Source organism: Phycodurus eques, chromosome 1 (assembly GCF_024500275.1).
Source record: "Phycodurus eques isolate BA_2022a chromosome 1, UOR_Pequ_1.1, whole genome shotgun sequence".
NCBI classification, from domain to species: Eukaryota; Metazoa; Chordata; class Actinopteri; order Syngnathiformes; family Syngnathidae; genus Phycodurus; species Phycodurus eques.
In genome coordinates, this window is record NC_084525.1 from 40,282,136 (window position 1) to 40,301,496 (window position 19,361).

General features: G+C 42.2%; 1 protein-coding gene across 2 annotated transcripts in view; it reads left to right on the forward strand.

The window, feature by feature from the left end:
• Positions 1-19,361, forward strand: part of LOC133410442 (histone demethylase UTY-like) — a 73,772-nt gene that overhangs the window by 36,835 nt on the left and 17,576 nt on the right. Inside the window, exons 6-17 of one of the 2 annotated variants that reach the window (XM_061691629.1) lie at positions 9,061-9,181; positions 9,274-9,328; positions 9,955-9,989; positions 10,530-10,623; positions 10,710-10,836; positions 11,293-11,391; positions 14,673-14,892; positions 15,596-15,733; positions 17,105-17,236; positions 17,333-17,404; positions 17,491-17,592; positions 17,716-18,126. In XM_061691629.1, the coding sequence (XP_061547613.1) occupies positions 9,061-9,181; positions 9,274-9,328; positions 9,955-9,989; positions 10,530-10,623; positions 10,710-10,836; positions 11,293-11,391; positions 14,673-14,892; positions 15,596-15,733; positions 17,105-17,236; positions 17,333-17,404; positions 17,491-17,592; positions 17,716-18,126 (1,606 nt within the window). The remainder of the gene's footprint in view (positions 1-9,060; positions 9,182-9,273; positions 9,329-9,954; positions 9,990-10,529; positions 10,624-10,709; positions 10,837-11,292; positions 11,392-14,672; positions 14,893-15,595; positions 15,734-17,104; positions 17,237-17,332; positions 17,405-17,490; positions 17,593-17,715; positions 18,127-19,361) is intronic. The other variant, XM_061691638.1, reaches the window with a different exon arrangement.

Below are 19,361 nucleotides of genomic sequence, written 5' to 3' on the forward strand. Positions count from 1 at the left end.
AGGTTGTTCTCATTTGCAAGTCTCACAGGGTAAATGTAAATGTAAATTCACTCCAAGCGCACTCTCTACACTCCGGAAAGTTCAGAAACTCGGAGCGCACTCTCGCCGCTCTGACTGAGGAGACAAAGCGGCCGGAGCGTCGGGCAGGATGAGATGTTTACAGGCAGAACTGACATAATCAATATGATGGATGCACTGACGTATCCCTGCCGATGGCCAACATACGCGCTCGTAAATTCATAAAACAGCTCTGGTAATGTGAACAGGCCTAGTTTGTCTTCGCAACGAGTTGAAAGAAAGGAAGTTGTGCTAGAGGTATTGAGAGGCCAATGGGTTTGCTGTTTTTTTTTTGCACTACAATGTTCAGAATGTTATGGCCTCATGTACAAAATGATGTTTGCTAAGGGTGCTTGGAGTTTTAGGCCTTTCGAATGACCATTTACATTTCTTGTTGTTTTAACAGAAAAAATCGAGCACTTATGTTGAATTTTTTTTTTTTTAATTAATTTTTTTTTTTTTTTTTATAAACCATTTCTGCAAAAATGTGCTCAAAAATGGCACTTTAACTTGGAAAAAAAAAAATAATCCCGAAATGGCCTATTGAATTTTGACATGGAAATATATTTTTTTATTTTTATTTTGTACTGTTTTTGTACGGTTTTGTATTGAAATAAAATGAAATGCATTTTTCGAGCATTGACAGTATTGATGTCTGTGTCTATTGTTTGATTCAGTCATGCAATACAATCCATTTAAAAAAAAAAAAAAAAAAGCCTTATGAGACAAATATTGTTCCAATTAAAATGCAATGAATTGAGATAAATTACAAAGCCTCTAATTAGATTTTTTTTAATCGAGTCCCACCACTAGTAACAATGGAATGAGCCCATTCTTAAGATTAGTTGTTTTTTAATAATTAAATCAGTTTCTGCATTATCATATGTATTCGACCTATGAATACTGTGTGTGTTTGTCTATGCAATTGTACATCTATATATATTACATTTATGACATATAGAGTCATGAAAAAAATATTAGACCACCCTAATTTCTTCAATTGATTGTTAATTTTAATGCCTGGTACCATTTTAACTGAAGAATACGTAATCTTAATTTTATTATTAAATATAATTTTGCTTGTTATCAGAAAACCATGGAAAATGGCCAGATTATTTTTTTTATATTTATTGTATTATTTATTCATTATATTTGTCCAAACAAAGGCACCTTTAGTTTTAACTGGCATTAAAAATGAACAAGAAACTGAGCAAGGGGTCTAATATTTTTTGTGAAAAACTATTGGCCATCTCCTCAAATTCTTATATTTTTGCACAGTTTCCCCACTTCAATGTTTAAGATCATCAAACAAATGTAAATATCAGGCAAATATAATCCACGTGAATTTAAAATGATGTTGTTAAATGATTTAAGAAAAAAAACTATTCAAAGTTAACTGGCCCTGTGTGAAAATCATGAATTGTGGCTAATCACAATTTTCGGTTAATTTTCAATGATCAGAATCAGAATCAGAATCATCTTTATTTGCCAAGTATGTCCAAAACACACAAGGAATTTGTCTCCGGGAGTTGGAGCCGCTCTAGTACAACAAACAGTCAATTTACAGAACACTTTGGGGACATAAAGACATTGACAAAAAACAATTGTGCAAAAAGATGCAGAGTCCTCTAGCACTTAGAGCAGTTCGAACGACTAATATTGCAATAGTCCGGTGCAATGACCATTGTGCAAAGGGCGCTGAGACTTCAAGGAGTGTATGCGGTTTAAAGTGACGAGTAGTGCGATCATCTGGGACAATGTTGGTTGTGCAAATGTTACAAATACTCCTCAATCAGTGTGCAAATGGAGCAGATGCTACTCTGGCATGAGTGGCCAGTATATGCAAATAGTGCAGCATGGCGAGACAACTGCAGTGAGTGCACGAGTAATACATAATTGGCCCCACAGAAATGTGACAACGAACTCAAGTCAAAAAATTGCCAGCTTGTTGTAATGGAATTATAGGTTAGGTGTTTAAGAAGTTGATCGCAAGAGGGAAGAAGCTGTTGGAATGTCTACTAGTTCTAGTTTGCGTTGATCGGTAGCGCCTACCTGAGGGAAGGAGCTGGAAGAGCCGGTGACCGGGGTGCAGACGGTCCGAGAGGATTTTGCACGCCCTTGTCTTAGTTCTGGCAGCGTGCAAGTCCTCAATGGTGGGTAGGGGGGTACCGACATTCCTTTCAGCAGTTTTGATTGTCCGTTGCAGTCGGAGTTTGTCCTTTTTTGTAGCAGCACCAAACCAGACTGTGATGGAAGAACACAGGACCGATTCAATGACCGCTGTGTAGAACTGTCTCAGCAGCTCCGGTGGCAGGCCGTGCTTTCTCAGAAGCCGCAGGAAGTACATCCTCTGCTGGGCCTTTTTGAGGACGGAGTTGATGTTGTTCGCCCACTTCAGGTCCTGAGAGATTGTAATTCCCAGGAACTTGAAGGTCTCGACGGTTGACACAAGGCAGCTGGACAACGTGAGGGGCAGCTGTGGCGAAGGATGCCTCCTGAAGTCCACGATCATCTCTACCGTCTTGAGCGTGTTCAGCTCCAGGTTGTGTCGCCCGCACCACAGCTCCAGCCGCTCCGCTTCCTGTCGATATGCAGACTCGTCACCGTCCTTGATGAGGCCGATGACGGTGGTGTCATCTGCAAACTTCAGGAGCTTGACAGTCGGGTTCGCTGAGGTGCAGTCGTTCGTGTAGAGAGAGAAGAGCAGCGGAGAGAGGACACAACCTTGGGGCGCCCCAGTGCTGATGCTGCGTGTGGATGAGGTGGCCTCCCCCAGCCTGACCTGCTGTGTCCTGCCCGTCAGAAAGCTGTAAATCCACTGGCAGATGGCAGGTGAGACGCTGAGCTGGAGAAGCTTGGTTGAAAGGAGTTCAGGGATGATGGTGTTGAACGCTGAGCTGAAGTCCACGAATAGGATCCTCGCGTAGGTCCCTGCACTGTCGAGGTGTTCTAGGATGAAGTGCAGTCCCATGTTGACTGCATCATCCGCAGACCTGTTCGGCAAACTGCAGGGGGGTCCAGCAGGGGACCTGTGACACTCTTGAGGTGGTCCAGCACGAGACGTTCAAAGGACTTCATGACCACAGATGTCAAAGCGACAGGCCTGTAGTCATTCAGACCAGAGATTGCAGGTTTCTTGGGGACTGGAATGATGGTGGAGCGTTTGAAGCAGGATGGAACTTCGCACATTTCCAAAGATCTGTTAAAGATCTGAGTGAAGACTGGAGCGAGCTCCGTGACGTCCGTACACCATTTTTCGTTGCTATAGAAGCATATCCCGCCGCCTTTAGTTTTCCCCGATGATTCCATGTCGCGGTCCGCTCGATGAATGTTGAAGCCGGGAAGCATGACGGCGCCATCGGGTACAGCGTCGCAAAGCCAGGTCTCCATGAAGCACATGGCTGCGGAACGTCCGAAGTCTTTACTGGTCTTTAACAGAAGATGCAGCTCGTCCATTTTGTTGGGTAGGGAGCGTACATTCGCGAGGTGGATCGACGGGAACGCCAATCTGTGTCCTCTCTTGCGGAGTTTCACCTGAATGCCGGCTCGTTTTCCTCTGTGGCGCCGCTTCCGCATCCATGCGCCGAAAACCGCGGACGCCGCTCCGGTGAGTAACTCGGGGGAAAAAACTGATCGGATTTTCGAAAGTTGGTGACAGAAAGTCCGGAGTAGCCTCCTTGATGGTTAGCAGGTCTCCCCTTGTGTAAGTGAGTCGTGTAAGGTCTCCAAAGACGGACGAAAAACACAAAAACAAAGACAATACTAGAGAGCGCGTTACCGAGGCGACCACACTGGTAGGCGCCATCTTGGAAATGACACACTCAAGCCTGATTACCTCCAGACCTGTTCAGTCAAGAAAATACCCTACTCAAACAAAATCTGTCCTGACAAAATCAAGTTGGACAAACAATCTAAAAAAGCTGCAACAAAATGACACAATCCAAATAAATTCCAGAACAGTGTCGGAATAAAGTAATTGACATCTGTCAGTCTGGAAAGGTTTACAATGTCTAAAGCTTTAGGATTCCAGCGAACCATTGGGAGAACCATTATCCCCACATGGAGAAAACATGGAAGTGGTGAACCATCCCAGGAGTAGCCGGCCTTCAAAGATTACCCCAAGAGAACAGCAACGACTCATCCAGGATGCCACAAAGGAACTCAGGACGACTTCTAAATAGCTACAGGCCTCCCTCAGTCAGTGTTCATGGCAAAAAATGGCATCCATGACAGAGTTCCAAGGCGAAAACCAAAACAAACCTAAAGGCTCTTCTTTAAAAAAAACATTGAATGATTCCCAAGACATTTGGGAGGATATATACACTGATGAGATGAAATTTGAGCTTTTTGGAAAGGTGTGTCACATTAAATCTGGCGTAAATGTAGCACAATGTAGTGCCGAAAAAGATCATACCGACAGTCAAAAATTGTGGTGCTAGTGTGATGGTCTTGTGCTGCTTAGCTCCTTCAGGACCTGGACAACTTTGCTGTGAATGATAGAACCATGAATTCTGCTCTTTAACAGAAAATCTTGAAAGAGAATATTCAGCCATCAGTTTGTCACCTCAAGCCGAAGCGCACTTGGGTTCTGCAGGGAGATATCGATCCAAAAGACACCAGCAAGTCAGCTTCTGAATGGCTTAAAACAAAGAGAGGATTTGGAGAGATCAAGTCAAAGTCTAGACTTGAATCCAATTTGAAATGCAGTGGCATGACCTTAAAAAGGATGTTCATGCTTGAAAACCCTAAATTTTTGCTGAATTCAAACAATTCTACAAGGAAGTGTGCGCCAAAATATCTCCGCGTATTGTAGATGTGAGAGACTCATTGCCAGTTACAGAAAATGCTTGATTTTCGCTGCTGAGGATGGCCCAACCAGTTATTTGGAGATTTCAAAAAAAAAAAAAAAAAGCATTTTAAGTTCACTTGCATTATAGTTGTGTATTTACATTTTTTGATTATCTTAAACTCAAGTGGGGAAACTGTAAAAATATAACAATTTGAGTAGGGGGCCTATACTTTTTCATGGCACTATCTGTCTTTCTGTCTGTCTGTACACACACACATGTATGTATTTTTTTATCGGCGTGTATATATATATATTCACGTGTGTGTGTGTGCGTTTGTATGCAATAATTGCAGTAGTAATGATTCATACATATTCTGTGCGGGACTGACTTTAAATAAGTAAATTGGTTTGTTTTGCTCGTAAAATTACATTGTAAAATAGTATGAATAATCAAACAATACTTTTATATGGTGGTGGTACAATTATGCAGTCGTTTTTAAATGTCTCTTTTATGGTTGTGGTAATGCTCCAAATTCGGTGGTTTTCCCAAGGGAAGAGAAGAGGGTTAGCAGCCCTCACTATAAGAACTATCAATTTCATATCGGTTTTAGTCATTTCAATTTTAGCAATTTGGCACTGCAACTCTTGAGTCTTGCAGGTGTCCATCAGTGAGGTGTGTTCTGTTTCTTTTTGATGAAGTTCATGTCAGAAAAGGCAGATTCACACAAATAGGTTGATCCAAACAAGCTGGCAATGTTCATATCTGCTCTCCATACTGTACTTTTCTGTGTCAACATGAGGCCAAGGGTTTGGTGCAGCCTGATAGGCTTTGAGGTTTGTATCATTTTACAATGTTACAATTTTAATCTCCACCTGTCCAGCATCCATGCTGAATATTGCACTTACTTGCTCAGCATTGTATATGCTGAGCAAGTCCACACATTTATGAATGGGTTGGAAATGAACGACACACAAGGCCCAAGCTGACAAAGGTCACAAAACCTGTTCTCACACTCTTGCCCCAGTCAGTTTATGACTTGAGAGTACTTTTCTACAACTTTGCCAAAAGTCTCAGATGTATTAGCATTGTCTTTCAGGACCATCTGCACAGAAGGAAAGTGCAGCAATTTTTTTCCCCCTCTGTAAATGCACAGAGAAAATGTTCCGCTGACCTTTAAATGCATATAGGTCTGGCTATCAACAACAGTCTTATCTTTGCCTTGCAGCCCACAGTTCAAATGGTTCAGTTTCACAGTAATGTCGCTTAAAAATGCGAGGCCTCCAGCAGCAAGGTGTCTTAGCAAATCAGCTATGCTTCTGACAAGTATCGTTATCATGAATAAAGGACGAGATTTAACGGGGGAAGACGGAAAAGCCATGCTAATTGCGAAGCTATCGTGACATTCAGTCGCCAAACCCCCGAAATAAGTGATTTGGTGATACAGTGCACTTGTCAAATAGGTCTGGCTGCAACCGCGTTTACGTGGAGAGTAACTAACTTTGAACAATAAAATAACAAGCAAATTAATACGTTTCTGGAGATATAAATATAAGATAATACCCAACCACACAAGATGCCATCTGAAATGGAAATGAATCAGTATGTCACGGCACAGGTTACTTCAGAAGAGGGGGCATATAAGATTATCCATCCATCCATCCATTTTCTGAGCCGCTTCTCCTCACTTGGGTCGCGGGCGTGCTGGAGCCTATCCCAGCTATCATCGGGCAGGAGGCGGGGTACACCCTGAACTGGTTGCCAGCCAATCGCAGGGCACATACAAACAAACAACCATTCACACTCACATTCACATCTACAGGCAATTTAGAGTTGTCAAATAACCTACCACGCATGTTTTTGGGATGTGGGAGGAAACCAAAGTGTGTCAAAAACCAAAGAAAACCTACGCAGGCACGGGGAGAACATGCAAACTCCACACAGGCGGGGCCGGGGATTGAACCCCGGTCCTCAGAACTGTGAGGCTGACGCTCTAACCAGTTGGTCACCATGCCGACCCATATAAGATTAAAAGTATAAATTGTTAAAAATATTTGTAACATAAGATAACCTTTATTATTCACACAAAGAGTAAATTTGCATCTTTTCAGCAGCAATAGTGGATACAGTAAACCCTTGCTACTTCACGGTTCGACTATCGCGGATTCACGACTTCGCAGATATTTTTACAGTGCAATTTCAATGCGTTTTTTTACAGCGTACAAACCCGCATTGTATTCTGCGTCCTGATTGGCTATGGTACTGTAGACCAATTTGAATCCATCTCCTCCGTGCCATGTCTCCTGTACAGCACAGAATGCATTCGGCTTGCTAAATTTAAATGAGTGTTCGATTGCTAGCAGTGTGACTCTAAAGTTTTCTCCCAGACATAACCAACAATGTCGACGAAACGCGCTGCAAGAGCACCTGCGGTTGCACCCAAAAGGCAAAGGAAGATGCTAACTATCGCAGGTGGCATGCCTGTTCATAAGAATCTTCTCGCCCAGAAGAAAAAAAGAGCGGCAACAACTACCTCGAACTATGTTCTTCTCTCGGAAAAAGACGCTACAGCGGAGCGGCGTCAGTACGAAGAGGGACGGTCAGAGGAAGCGTGAAATACGCGCGAGTCACAATTAATAATTTCTTGTTTCCAACTTCTTACGTTGTTCATTAAAATTAAATTAGTTATTTCTAAAAATTGTCCTTTATTTGTCAGAAAATGTTTACATTTTTATTTCTTAAAAGTTTGGGCCTTAAAAGAGGTTTTGACCTTCGTTTCGTTATATAATAGTATTAATAATAATAAGTACAACGATAATAATAATAACAATGTACTTATTTTTCTTACAAAGGTTTGAACTTAGAGCGTGTTTAAACGAGAGAAATGTGAGAACATGTTAATGGTGAGGTTTACAGCCTTAAAACACATAGTATAATGTAAAAAATAAAGTTTACGACTTTGCGGATTTCACCTATCGCGGGTTATTTTTGGAACATAACCCCCATGATAAATGAGGGAACACTGTATTGGAAATATATAATATAATTATCATGCAAGCGAAGATGTAGGTTTGTGACAGATAGAGGATATCATTGGAACGAGATTTGAAACATGACTAAAATGAGCATGAGTTTGTAAGAATCAGATAAGGATTATGGATTTTATACCACTGTGTCCTAAATTAACCCAAATTTAGTTGTCCAGAAATCAGTGTAAATCATTTGGAAATTTGTGACCGACCCAGCTCTGCGACGTGCTTACACTAATCAGTTGTATATGTTTATAGGTTATTATCAGTGCAGAGAACATTAGGGCGGGAGAGAATAAGAACGCTGTTTCTATTGGGACGGCACTAGTTGCAAGGAATTATCCATCCATGTTTGTCCTTGTCTTTATTAGGGTTGCGGTTGAGCTGGACCCAATCCGCTCTTATTTTGGATGAGGGGTTGGGTACACCCCTTGAGTCTTCACTAACTAATTGAACTGAGATTGGAGCCCAAAACCCCTTGACTCAGAGGCATATTTGCGTACCACTATTCAATCATTCCGCCTACAAGGAATTAGCATATTGTAATTACAACATTGAGTAGACTGCAGCTGTGGATATACCATCCAAATTGATATCAACACCAGATGGCATATATTAATTGATACAGGGAGCAGCAGTAGCCAAGTAAATCAGGTTCGAATGCCACTGTCGACCATCCTTCCATTTTATATACCGGATAAGTTGTGTTTGAGAACCCTGCGTCTTCGGAAAGGCACCACCACAGTGCCACAGTGGAATGATCCTCTCAGCCCCACAACCTGATTTATAGCTCTCCTTTTCCTGTTTTCCAACAGAATGTAATGTACATGTTGTAGACCGGAATCTGTGTAATGTGTCACATGAAATCTGTAAATTATTTCTACTGGGAGGTGCACATTTGTAAAATTGTATAAAAAATAATATAGTCAAGGTAGAAAAGGAAAACTTCAAAAAAAAAATTAGGTTGGTGTTGAATGTTCCAATTTGGATCATGTTTTGCCCGTGTGCAGTTTTTCCTCCTGACAAACACCTTAAGCGGTACTTTGGTTGCCCTTACATATGCTGTCTCCTTTACGAACAATTGGGAAGCTTAAACTCTGACCTCAGCCGTCATATTCTATTGTTGAAGTTCTCTGCATCATCTTGAAACAGTCGTGCTTTTTTTCCACCTTTCTTACCTCCACCAGGGCGATCAAAGCATTCCAGGAAGTGTTGTATATTGACCCGGGATTCTCCCGCGCCAAGGAGATCCACCTTCGACTGGGTCTCATGTTCAAGGTCAACACAGACTACGAGTCAAGTCTAAAGGTAGGCCCACGCTCTAATTTGCAACGTGACTGTGAACAAGTGAAGGCAGTTGAAGTGCCTTTCTTAATTTCTGTCCCAATGTTCTCTCACAGCATTTTCAGCTAGCTTTGATTGACTCCAATCCCTGCACTTTGTCCAAAGCTGAAAGTAAGTTCAGCCATCGTTATCTGTTTACGCGAAGTGTTGATACTGACTACCACCAAGCATCTTAAGGTGTCATGGCCAATGAATACTGGAACGAGGACACTTTCACCTCACAAAAAAAATCAAAGAATATACTGCATAACATCTGTCGCACGCACGCATGCAGCAGAATGTTTAGGCTAGGTAGAATATTCGTAGGCACATGGACTCTTCATCATCTCCCCTAACTGCTATGTGTTACCTTGGAGACTGCCGTATCCATTTTTTCCTAGCCTCTAACTGTGTGTGTGGCTGTGTGTGTGTGTGTGTCATTCCTCTTCTCATACGCACACACGACAAGGGCAGCCCCCATCCTTCTTCCCCTCTCTCTCTCCTCCCTTGCTCTATCTGGTGAGAGTCACTCAGGCAGTTTAGATCAGACACTGCGGCGCTCCACGCACAAGAAGGTGCTGCTGGGGTGGCTGCCACCGTTCTGCTCTGTTAGATTGTGGGCAGTCAACCTTGGGCTTGCATTTATTGACCCTGCAGCAAAACTTTGCAAAGTATGCAAGGACAAGAAGGAAGTGGTGGTGGACTACTTCTTAAATTAACTGTTGAATAACCTAACTTTATTTTCTCTTCTCTTGCAGTTCAGTTCCACATTGCTCATTTATATGAGATTCAGGTAAGTGTTTTTCTTTCGCAATTGTCCTCTCCCAAGTACACAGTCAGTTTTGTTGGCAGTTATTTTCAATTCAAGTGAAGGGCTGCCACATTTTTAAAATATATTTTATTTTTTATAGTAACCCAGTGAAGTCACAGAAACCGTTATTTTCTATTCCTTGAGCCAAGTGCTGACAGATGAAAGGGGGGATCACGGTGCGTGATTGGGTGGCAAGGGCGGGAGGGGATAGGAAATTATTCCGAGCCGATCGACGGGGTTGCCACGGAAACGAGAACGTCTGTCTCCCCCTCTTTTGTATGCTGATGGTCTCTCTGTAGAGAGGGAATGTCACATTCACTGGCTCTTGAGCAGTATCACTAATGCATGTTGTGCTGTATCAGAATATACCTCTGCGCTGAGAGTGTCAGCTTTATGGTGCATTTTAGTGGCGTACAGGGGTGGATATGATTTGTTTAATCATGCTATACAAGCAAAACATGGGGGTGAGGGGTGTCCAGGTTAGTTTCTTATCAACACCTCTTCACTGTTCCTCCCATCCAGAAGAGATATCGGGCTGCCAAGGAGGCCTATGAAAGCCTCCTGCAGACAGAGGATCTTCCCGCACAGGTGAAAGCCACTACCCTGCAACAGCTTGGTAAGATGCCTGTCGACGTGGACCATTACAATCTGTCTGAGGTATACAGTGACTGACTCCCTGTGGGTGCATTTTTTTCACCCCAGGCTGGATGCATCACACAGTGGAGCAGCTTGGGGACAAAGCTAGTAGGGACAGCTATGCCATCCAGTGTCTGCAGAAATCTCTGGAGGCAGATCCCAACTCTGGACAGTCATGGTACTTCCTGGGCAGGTAGGGGGCACCCATGTGTCACGCTTATCATCGTAAACTCACTCAGAAGCAAATGCATGTAGCTCAACTGTTGTATTACCTCCACCAAGAAGGTTTTTATTGCATTGAGCTTTTTTTAAAGGATTATCTGGAAATTGTTTTTTAATTAATTAATTAATTAATTTTTTTGGGGGTCGGGGGGTGTTTTTCTTCTGAATTTAAAGTATGTATTTTTTCTTCTATTCCTGAGACGTTACACATTAATAATGTAATAGAAAATGTTAATGTTAAATGTTAATAAAATAAAAATCTTATCACATATTTGATGAGAATACATTAGACAAACAGCAGCTTTGTTGAAGCTTTTCCTGTCGTAGATGGTAGATGTTCATTTTGCAAGTGAAAGAAGGCTTGGTGGAAAGCTGCTCTAAATTCTCTGGTCAGCTGCACATCCCTGAAAGCCGGTTTCTCCTGCAGGTGCTACTCTAGTATTGGAAAGGTCCAGGATGCCTTCATCTCCTATCGGCAATCCATCGATAAATCTGAGGCCAGTGCAGATACCTGGTGCTCGATAGGGTAACAGCTGATTTATTTGAATTGTATTTGTTTGTTGTTGTTTGTCACATCATTTTATGAGTTAATTGTAGATTGCAAGTTTCACCACGTTTCCGTTAGGCTCTTAATATCTTCATCACTTTGTACATGGAAATTAGCATAATCAAAATTATGTCTTAATTTTATGTTTGCAAGTCAAGGACAAAAAAATGGTTGACCGATAGCTGGTATCTTGAAGAACTCAAAAGTTGGGTCTCGTATCTCAAGGCACCAGTGTATTAATTAAGCAAAATCTAACCTAATTTCTTTTAAAGTTCATTAACTGGCCACAATGATCATCTCAGCGATAGATAGCGATATAATATTTATATATATATATATATATATATATATATATATATATATTATATATCCATCCATCCATCCATCCATTTTCTGAGCCGCTTCTCCTCAGCAGGGTCGCGGGCGTGTTGGAGCCCATCCCAGCTATCATCGGGCAGGAGGCGGGGTACACCCTGAACTGGTTGCCAGCCAATCGCAGGGCAAATACAAACAAACAACCATTTGCACTCACATTCACACTTACGGGCTATTTAGAGTCCCCAATTAATGCATGTTTTTGGGATGTGGGAGGAAACCGGAGTGCCCAGAGAAAAAAATATAATATAATATAATATATATATTTATTATATTATATTATATATATATATATATATATATATATATTATATTATATATTATATATTATATATTATATATTATATATTATATATTATATTATATTATATATATATAATATAGGCGGCACGGTGGACGACTGGTTAGCGCGTCAGCCTCACAGTTCTGAGGACCCGGGTTCAATCCCCGGCCCCGCCTGTGTGGAGTTTGCATGTTCTCCCCGTGCCTGCATGGGTTTTCTCCGGGCACTCCGGTGTTTTGGGAAATTGTGGACGTCGTGTTCTCCGGGCCAGAGAGGAAAAGAACCATCCAGACTGTTATGAACGCAAAGTTCAAAAGCCAGCATCTGTGATGGTATGGGGCTGTGATAGTACCAATGGCATGGGTAACTTACACATCTGTGAAGGCACCATTAATGCTAAAAGGCACATACAGGTTTTGGAGAAACATGTGCTGCCATCCAAGCAATGTCTTTTTCATGGACGCCCCTGCTTATTTCAGCAAGACAATGCCAAACCACATTCTGCACGTGTTACAACAGCGTGGCTTTGTAGTAAAACAGTGCGCGTACTGGACTGGCCTGCCTGCCTGCAGTCGAGACCTGTCTCTCATTGAAATTGTGTGACACATTATGAAGCGTAAAATACGACAAGGGCTACTCCGGACTGTTGAACAGCTGAAACTGTACATCAAGCAAGAATGGGAAATAATTCCAGCTATAAAGCTTCAACAATTAGTGTCCTCAGTTAGCCAAGATAACAAAGGAGTGGCTTTTGGAACAGCCTGTGAATGTCCTCGAGTGGCCCAGCCAGAGCCCAGACTTGAATCCAAACGAACATCTCTGGAAAGACCTAAAAATGGCTGTCCATCGACACTGGCTATCCAACCTGACTGACCTTGAGAGGATCTGCAGGGAGGAATGGGAGAAAATGGTGTGCCAACCTCGTAGAGACATACCCAACAAGACTTGTCTGTGATTGCTGCCAAAGGTGCTTCAATAAAATGTTAAGCCAAGGGTGTAAATATTTATGTACCTATTGTTTAAATATTTCAAAATTTGTTCTGAATTTTGTGCATTTCTAAAGTTGCACAACTGTCTAAAAATGTGTTTTTACTTTGTCATTATGGGATATTTTATGTAGATTTTTTAAAAAGAAAACTATACTCCAATCAGCTTTAGAATAATTCTGTAACAGCATAATGTGGAAAAAGTGAAGGGGTGTGAATACTTTCTGGTGGCAGTGTGTATGTATGTGTGTATATAAATGTGCGTGTGTGTGTATAATATAGCGAAGTTACTGTGGAAAATAGCCCTTACAATTGCATTTCATTGCATTATGTAATGACGTCGACAAAAGACTGTTTTCTATGGCTTTGTGTGCAGGGTGGGACGATGTGTAGCAGATAGCCAATGGAGAAATGTTTTAATAGCATAATGTGTTTTTTAATTGGGTGTAGTGCAGTGGTTCTTAACCTGGGTTTGATCGAACCCCAGGGGTTCGGTGAGGCAGTCGCTGGGGTTCGACGGAGGACTCGACACACACCGCGTGTGTGTGCGTGCTTTATCCGTAAAAGCCTTTCTACACTGCATTTTGAATGCGTTGTTCATGCCGTTCAAAATGCAAAGGAGCGTCAAATTTGCCGTTTATTATTGCGGCGCAGCGTCTGGAGTTGAAATGCTTTGTTCTTTTCTAAACCATCTTTATTTAACATTTCAACGATGCAGTTGACTTGAGTAGCATTGCTGTGCCGTCAGACAGCGCATCCAATAATAAAAAAACAGCCCAAAAAATGTACTCTTACCAATTAACCCTTTTCGAGCATTGTAGAAATAATATAAAGAAAAGGAACAGACTTTGGTGTGAATTTTAACAACGAAGTCCGTTCCTCTATGAGAGTGGAATGGCAACAGCAAAATTCACATTCACTTGCAGTAAATTTTCATTTAATTGAGTTTGTTTTTTTGTGTAAAATTCATGTTTTGTGGGTTTTCTTTAACACAGTGATTTTGTGTGCAACTGATGCGTGGTTCATTTTGAGCATGACCTGGATGACTGAGAATCTACACAGACAATAAAATATATACCTGTTTTGAATTTGAAATAAACCATGTTCATTCATTCATTCATATTTCGTTCCGCTTATACTCACTAGGGTCGCGGGCGTGCTGGAGCCCATCCCAGCTATCTTTGAGCGAGAGGCGGGGTACGCCCTCAACTGGTCGCCAGCCAATCGCAGGGCACATATAAACAAACAACTCACATTCACACCTACGGGCAATTTATTCTTCAATTAACCTACCCTACATGTTTTTGGGATGTGGGAGGAAACCGGAGTTCCCGGAGAAAACCCACGCAGGCACGGGGAGAACATGCAAACTCCACACAGGCGGGGCCGGGATTTGAACCCCGGTTCTCAGAACTGTGAGGCAGATGTGCTAACCAGTCGGTCACCGTGCCGCATAAACCATGTTTTATTTTTCAAATTAAGAAGGGTTCCGTGCACTCCATATGAAACTTGTGGGATATATATATATATATATATATATATATATATATATATATATATATCACTTTTTTTGCTGAACCTCTTCACACACTTTGTTCTTCACTGTCTTGCCCCAGAGTGCTGTATCAGCAGCAGAACCAGCCCATGGATGCACTGCAGGCCTACATTTGTGCTGTGCAGCTGGACCACAGCCATGCTGCCGCCTGGATGGACCTGGGCACACTGTATGAGTCGTGCAACCAGCCGCATGATGCCATCAAGTGCTACATCAACGCCACACGCAGCAAGGCATGCACCAATGCCACCATGTTGACCCACCGAATCAAATGCCTACAGGTGGGTGGCGAGAGATGTGCAGCAATTTATAGTGACAGGGCAGTTCAGCCAGCCACATGTGCTCCGGTAGCTGTCATTAATTGATTTGGAGACCAATAATGTTGACTAGCCATTATAATGTAATGTAGTAAACCGACCTGTAAAAAACGCTACTTTACCAAAAAGCTACAGTAAATGTCACAAAAAAATCCATGTAATCTCTAGTAACACAAATTAATCCCAACATCAATACTATCAGGAGCCATTTACTTTCAAGGCCACTTTATTTATGACTAAACAAACAGCTGGCATGTCGTCATCTGGGGTCCTGACAGTTGCCATGTCATCCCATTTCTATATTTGCTTTCACATTTCCTCAAAGCAGTGTCATTTCTACCTTGTGCATGAGTCACAGTCCCACTAATTTGTATTAAAACGACACAGCGACGGTCTTTAAGGGTCATGTTTGGGATTATTGTTGCTGAGTGTCATGCAAATGCTACCTCCCCATTTGAACCACCCTTTTCACACATGGCCATGCAGCTCCAAGACTCTGCTTCACTTGTGCTGTAACCTGCCTGTACCATTGCTGATCTTTTTTTTATTTTTTTTTATTTCGAGGTCATCGTTTTTGTTTTGTTTTTGTTTAATTTTAGCAAGAAAGCCTTTTGTGTTTTTATTTTCTTTTTTTTTTGGTTTTTCACGTCGTTTTCCATTCCCCTAGGCTCAGTTGAGTAACCCCCAGCTCAGTAGCCCACAGAGTAAAAGTAAAATGCTCCCTCTTATTGAGGAGGCATGGAGTCTACCAATCCCGGCTGAGCTCACCTCCAGGCAGGGAGGCCTGAGCAGTGCGCCACAGCAGGTGAGAGACCAGATCCCTCCCCTTTGACCCGAGACGCTCAAAACACATAATCCTGATGTACACGCCGTCACGCCTGTCAACACATGCACTGTTGTGCACACTAATGGGTAACACTTGTGCTTGAACTCCATCTCCTATGCTGATGTACAGTTGCAAAATTGTTGTCTGTTACTGCCACTTCTTGAGTTTCTCTTCAAAATGCGTATTGTTATAGCACTTTCAAATACAGTTTGTCGGCCACAGCTGGTTCACAGCGCCTATTATTTAGATGATGAGAGAGTTTCGCCAAGTGTTACTCAGTCTCCCACCCCTTTCTTTCCAGTAGTTATTCAACTTCACCCATTTCTCGTCGCTCAAGTCAAACACTAATCTCCCCACTCCTTCACATCACCACCTCCTGTATTATAACAAGACATGCGCCATCCACTTTGCCGAAAAATCTGTTTAAGGGGCCAACTTCACCTAATCTGTTTTAAACAGTGACAAATTTAAGAGCTGCAACTCTGAAGTCGAGCGGCTGCAATCATAATTGTCACTCTCATTTGACCTTGTAACAAGGCTTGGGTGCCATCGGTGAGGTTGTGCTGCGTTCAGCCTCCAGTCTCTTTCCGCTATCGCCCCCTAGTGTTTCATCACTTCTTTTATTTATTTATACCTGTTTCACAGTAGGAAGTTGTAGTGTTTGTTTGTGCATGATCGCTGTTGTGTTTTGGACTGTGCATTGATGTGTTGACTAAGATCTTTCACTGGGTCCAGATGATCCTTTAATATCATTTCACAATGTTCACTGTGTCTTTTCATGTTTTAGAATCTGTAGGGAGAAGAAATTCACACAACTCTGGTGATGACATAGCATGGATGTACACTAGCCTGATGTTTTCTCTGTTAGAGGGCAGCTATACCTATTGTACTGTTGAATGCATTCAGTTTGCTTTTAGTCATTGCAACAGCTCCAACTTTGCCTACTTCAGGAAGCAGAACCCCTCTTTCCACCCAGGGCTGCTATGGCACTGTGATGCATCAGTAAAACATGTCATGATTTAATAACCATTTAGCCCCAGTTAAACATGCTACAATTATTTCAATATCAACATTTGTCTCTTTTTTTCCATTTGTCTTACTCTCAATCCTCTGCTTGGCTTTGCTTTTCTTCTTCACTTACTGGTTAACAATGATTTTTTATTTTCTTTTTCCTCCCTGATTTCCCATTTTCTGCATCTTTCTCTCCACTTATCTTTTTATCTGCGCTTTGCTCCTTTCCAACCATTATTCAATGGTCTTTTTGTTACATTTACCCTTCCTCCGCTTGCTCTTTACTTTTCCCTTGTTTCATTTTACCTGCGCTACTCCCCGTTTTCTCCCCTCCTCCAGGCCTGTAAACCCAACCATGCTGCAGAGGGTAGCGGTGCAGGTCAGTCTCTGCCTCCTCACGTGGCTGCACTGGGCCAAGCAGAGGACCAGTCCTGCCCAGCCAAGAGGAAGCGAGCTTCCAGCCCTGCCAAGGTAAAAGCTTGTCTCCGTAAGTCTTTGCGCATGCTTATTCTTTGATTTCACTTTTTATTTCGCTTAACGTGTGCTATTCCATTATTTTTTCAACAGGGAGATTCCTGGGCTACTAATCCAGTGCAGCAGCCCGTTCCCAACTGGTACCTTTCCCCACAGAAGTTGCAGGTTGGTCATTGCGCTTATTCCTTTTTATATTCCTCACTTCAGGTTCCATCGCTTTTTAAATTTCTTTTTGCTATTGTTCTCTGCAGTTGTTAGAACAACTACGGAGTAATCGAGCCAGCCTGAAACCCACACAGCTGCAGATGTTGGAGCAGCTGGATGCTCAGTTCAGCATGATGCAGCAGCACCAGGTAAAAATGATGGCAATGCACACGCTAGCAAAAATCATGGTCATGCTCTAGTCTACTCTTCTGTCACACCTAGTGTTAACTTAAGCGATAAATGTTCATGTTGGTCTTCATTTTTTCATGTAGATGCGGCAGAATGCGTCAGGAGGTCAGGTGCGGCCCTCCTTCCCCAATGGCCCAACTGCCAATTCTCTCCCATCCCCTAATCCTAGCCTCCATCCCACACGGCCCCATCTGGGACCTCATCGGCCCCTGTGCCCCCCTCAACCTTTGACCAATGGGCCTGTGGGTCCTGGGGCACACAGACACTCAGACTCTGTCTCGCTTCCTGTGGGTGAAAGCAACAGTAGTAGTAACAGTAGAAGTAGTAGTAGTAGTAATAATAATAATCAGCCGGGGCCTACGGCCTCGGGGCCCAGTAGAGATGTGCCTTACCTGCAACCTGCCGGCAGCGACGACTCAGCACTACCTCACACCTGCACAAGCACGCAAACACAGGACACCACGCCACGCCCTCTGCACCTTATCTCTTCTCAGGTAAGTCCTCAGCTCTCTGTGCCAGTGATTTCTTTGAATCATCGTGATTCATTTTATACCTTTGCCACACCATATCCTGCCTATGATTATTTTATGTACTTTTTACATAATTAAAAAGGAAATATTGACAATATAGCAGCTGATACATAAGTTGTGGTCAGAAGTACATAGTACAACTCATCATGGGCATGATTGGCATTCGTTTTAGGCTTTTAAGGATGAATTTGAATTATATATTTTTTGGAGTGTAATGATTTTACAAAATACATCTTCAGTGATTTTTAAAAGCAAGAACCCTACCCTTTGCGTAGAACAGGAAATTACAATAATGTTATTCAAAAGCAAATCTTAATTGAGAAGAAACAGTTAAAGTGCAACAATACAGGAGGAAAAAATGTCTTGTAAATTTGACACCACAGACAAGAGTCTTGTTGATAAGCCTAACTATGAATGAATGAAATAAAAAAATTGCAAAGTATGTGAAATCAGGATTCAAAATACTAAAGAATTGAGACATTCTTTCAGCTTGCTGACACTGGGCGTTTCACTGAAAGCTCTGAAAATCCTGCCTCTCCTGTCACACAGTGTGTGTGTGTGTGTGTGTGTGTGTGTGTGTGTGTGTGTACAGTATACACACACATACACTCACTAACAATATTCGCAAATGTACTTGACTACGTAATTGCCTTCCACCGGGCTTGTTTCTTGTTGCACGGAAAACAATGTCGAGCTGATTCTGCTCGTATTTCTTCGGAATTAAACTCACTAGTTGCTTTTTTGAGGGGTCTGGAAAGTCGCTAAGTTGGCAACACTTACACTGCTTTGGTGAACTAGCCAGCATGCCATCTTTTTAGCGTAATTAGTGAATGTCAGCACGGGATGCTCTTTGAACTACGGAAGATCTATATGGGAAACTTATTAAAAAAAAAAATCATAATAGTCCTGGCAGTTGAACTCGATTTCATCAATAAAATCTATCATCCTGCTCTGGATATAAGCCAGTCTAGGCAGGGTCAAAAGCGCGCGAGCGCGCGAGTCACAGAATGACGGACGGGCGTTTGGGTGCACCGTCACACTATTATTCAATGTCTAGGAACAATCGTGTGACCACGTAGGTCCTCCTTTGACCTCTTGTCAATAAAAATGCAGCTGCTTGATAGCTGCAATTTAATCCTTCTTCACAAAAAAAAAAACATTGCCATAAATAAAATAGTGATAATCCTAAGACTATTTTG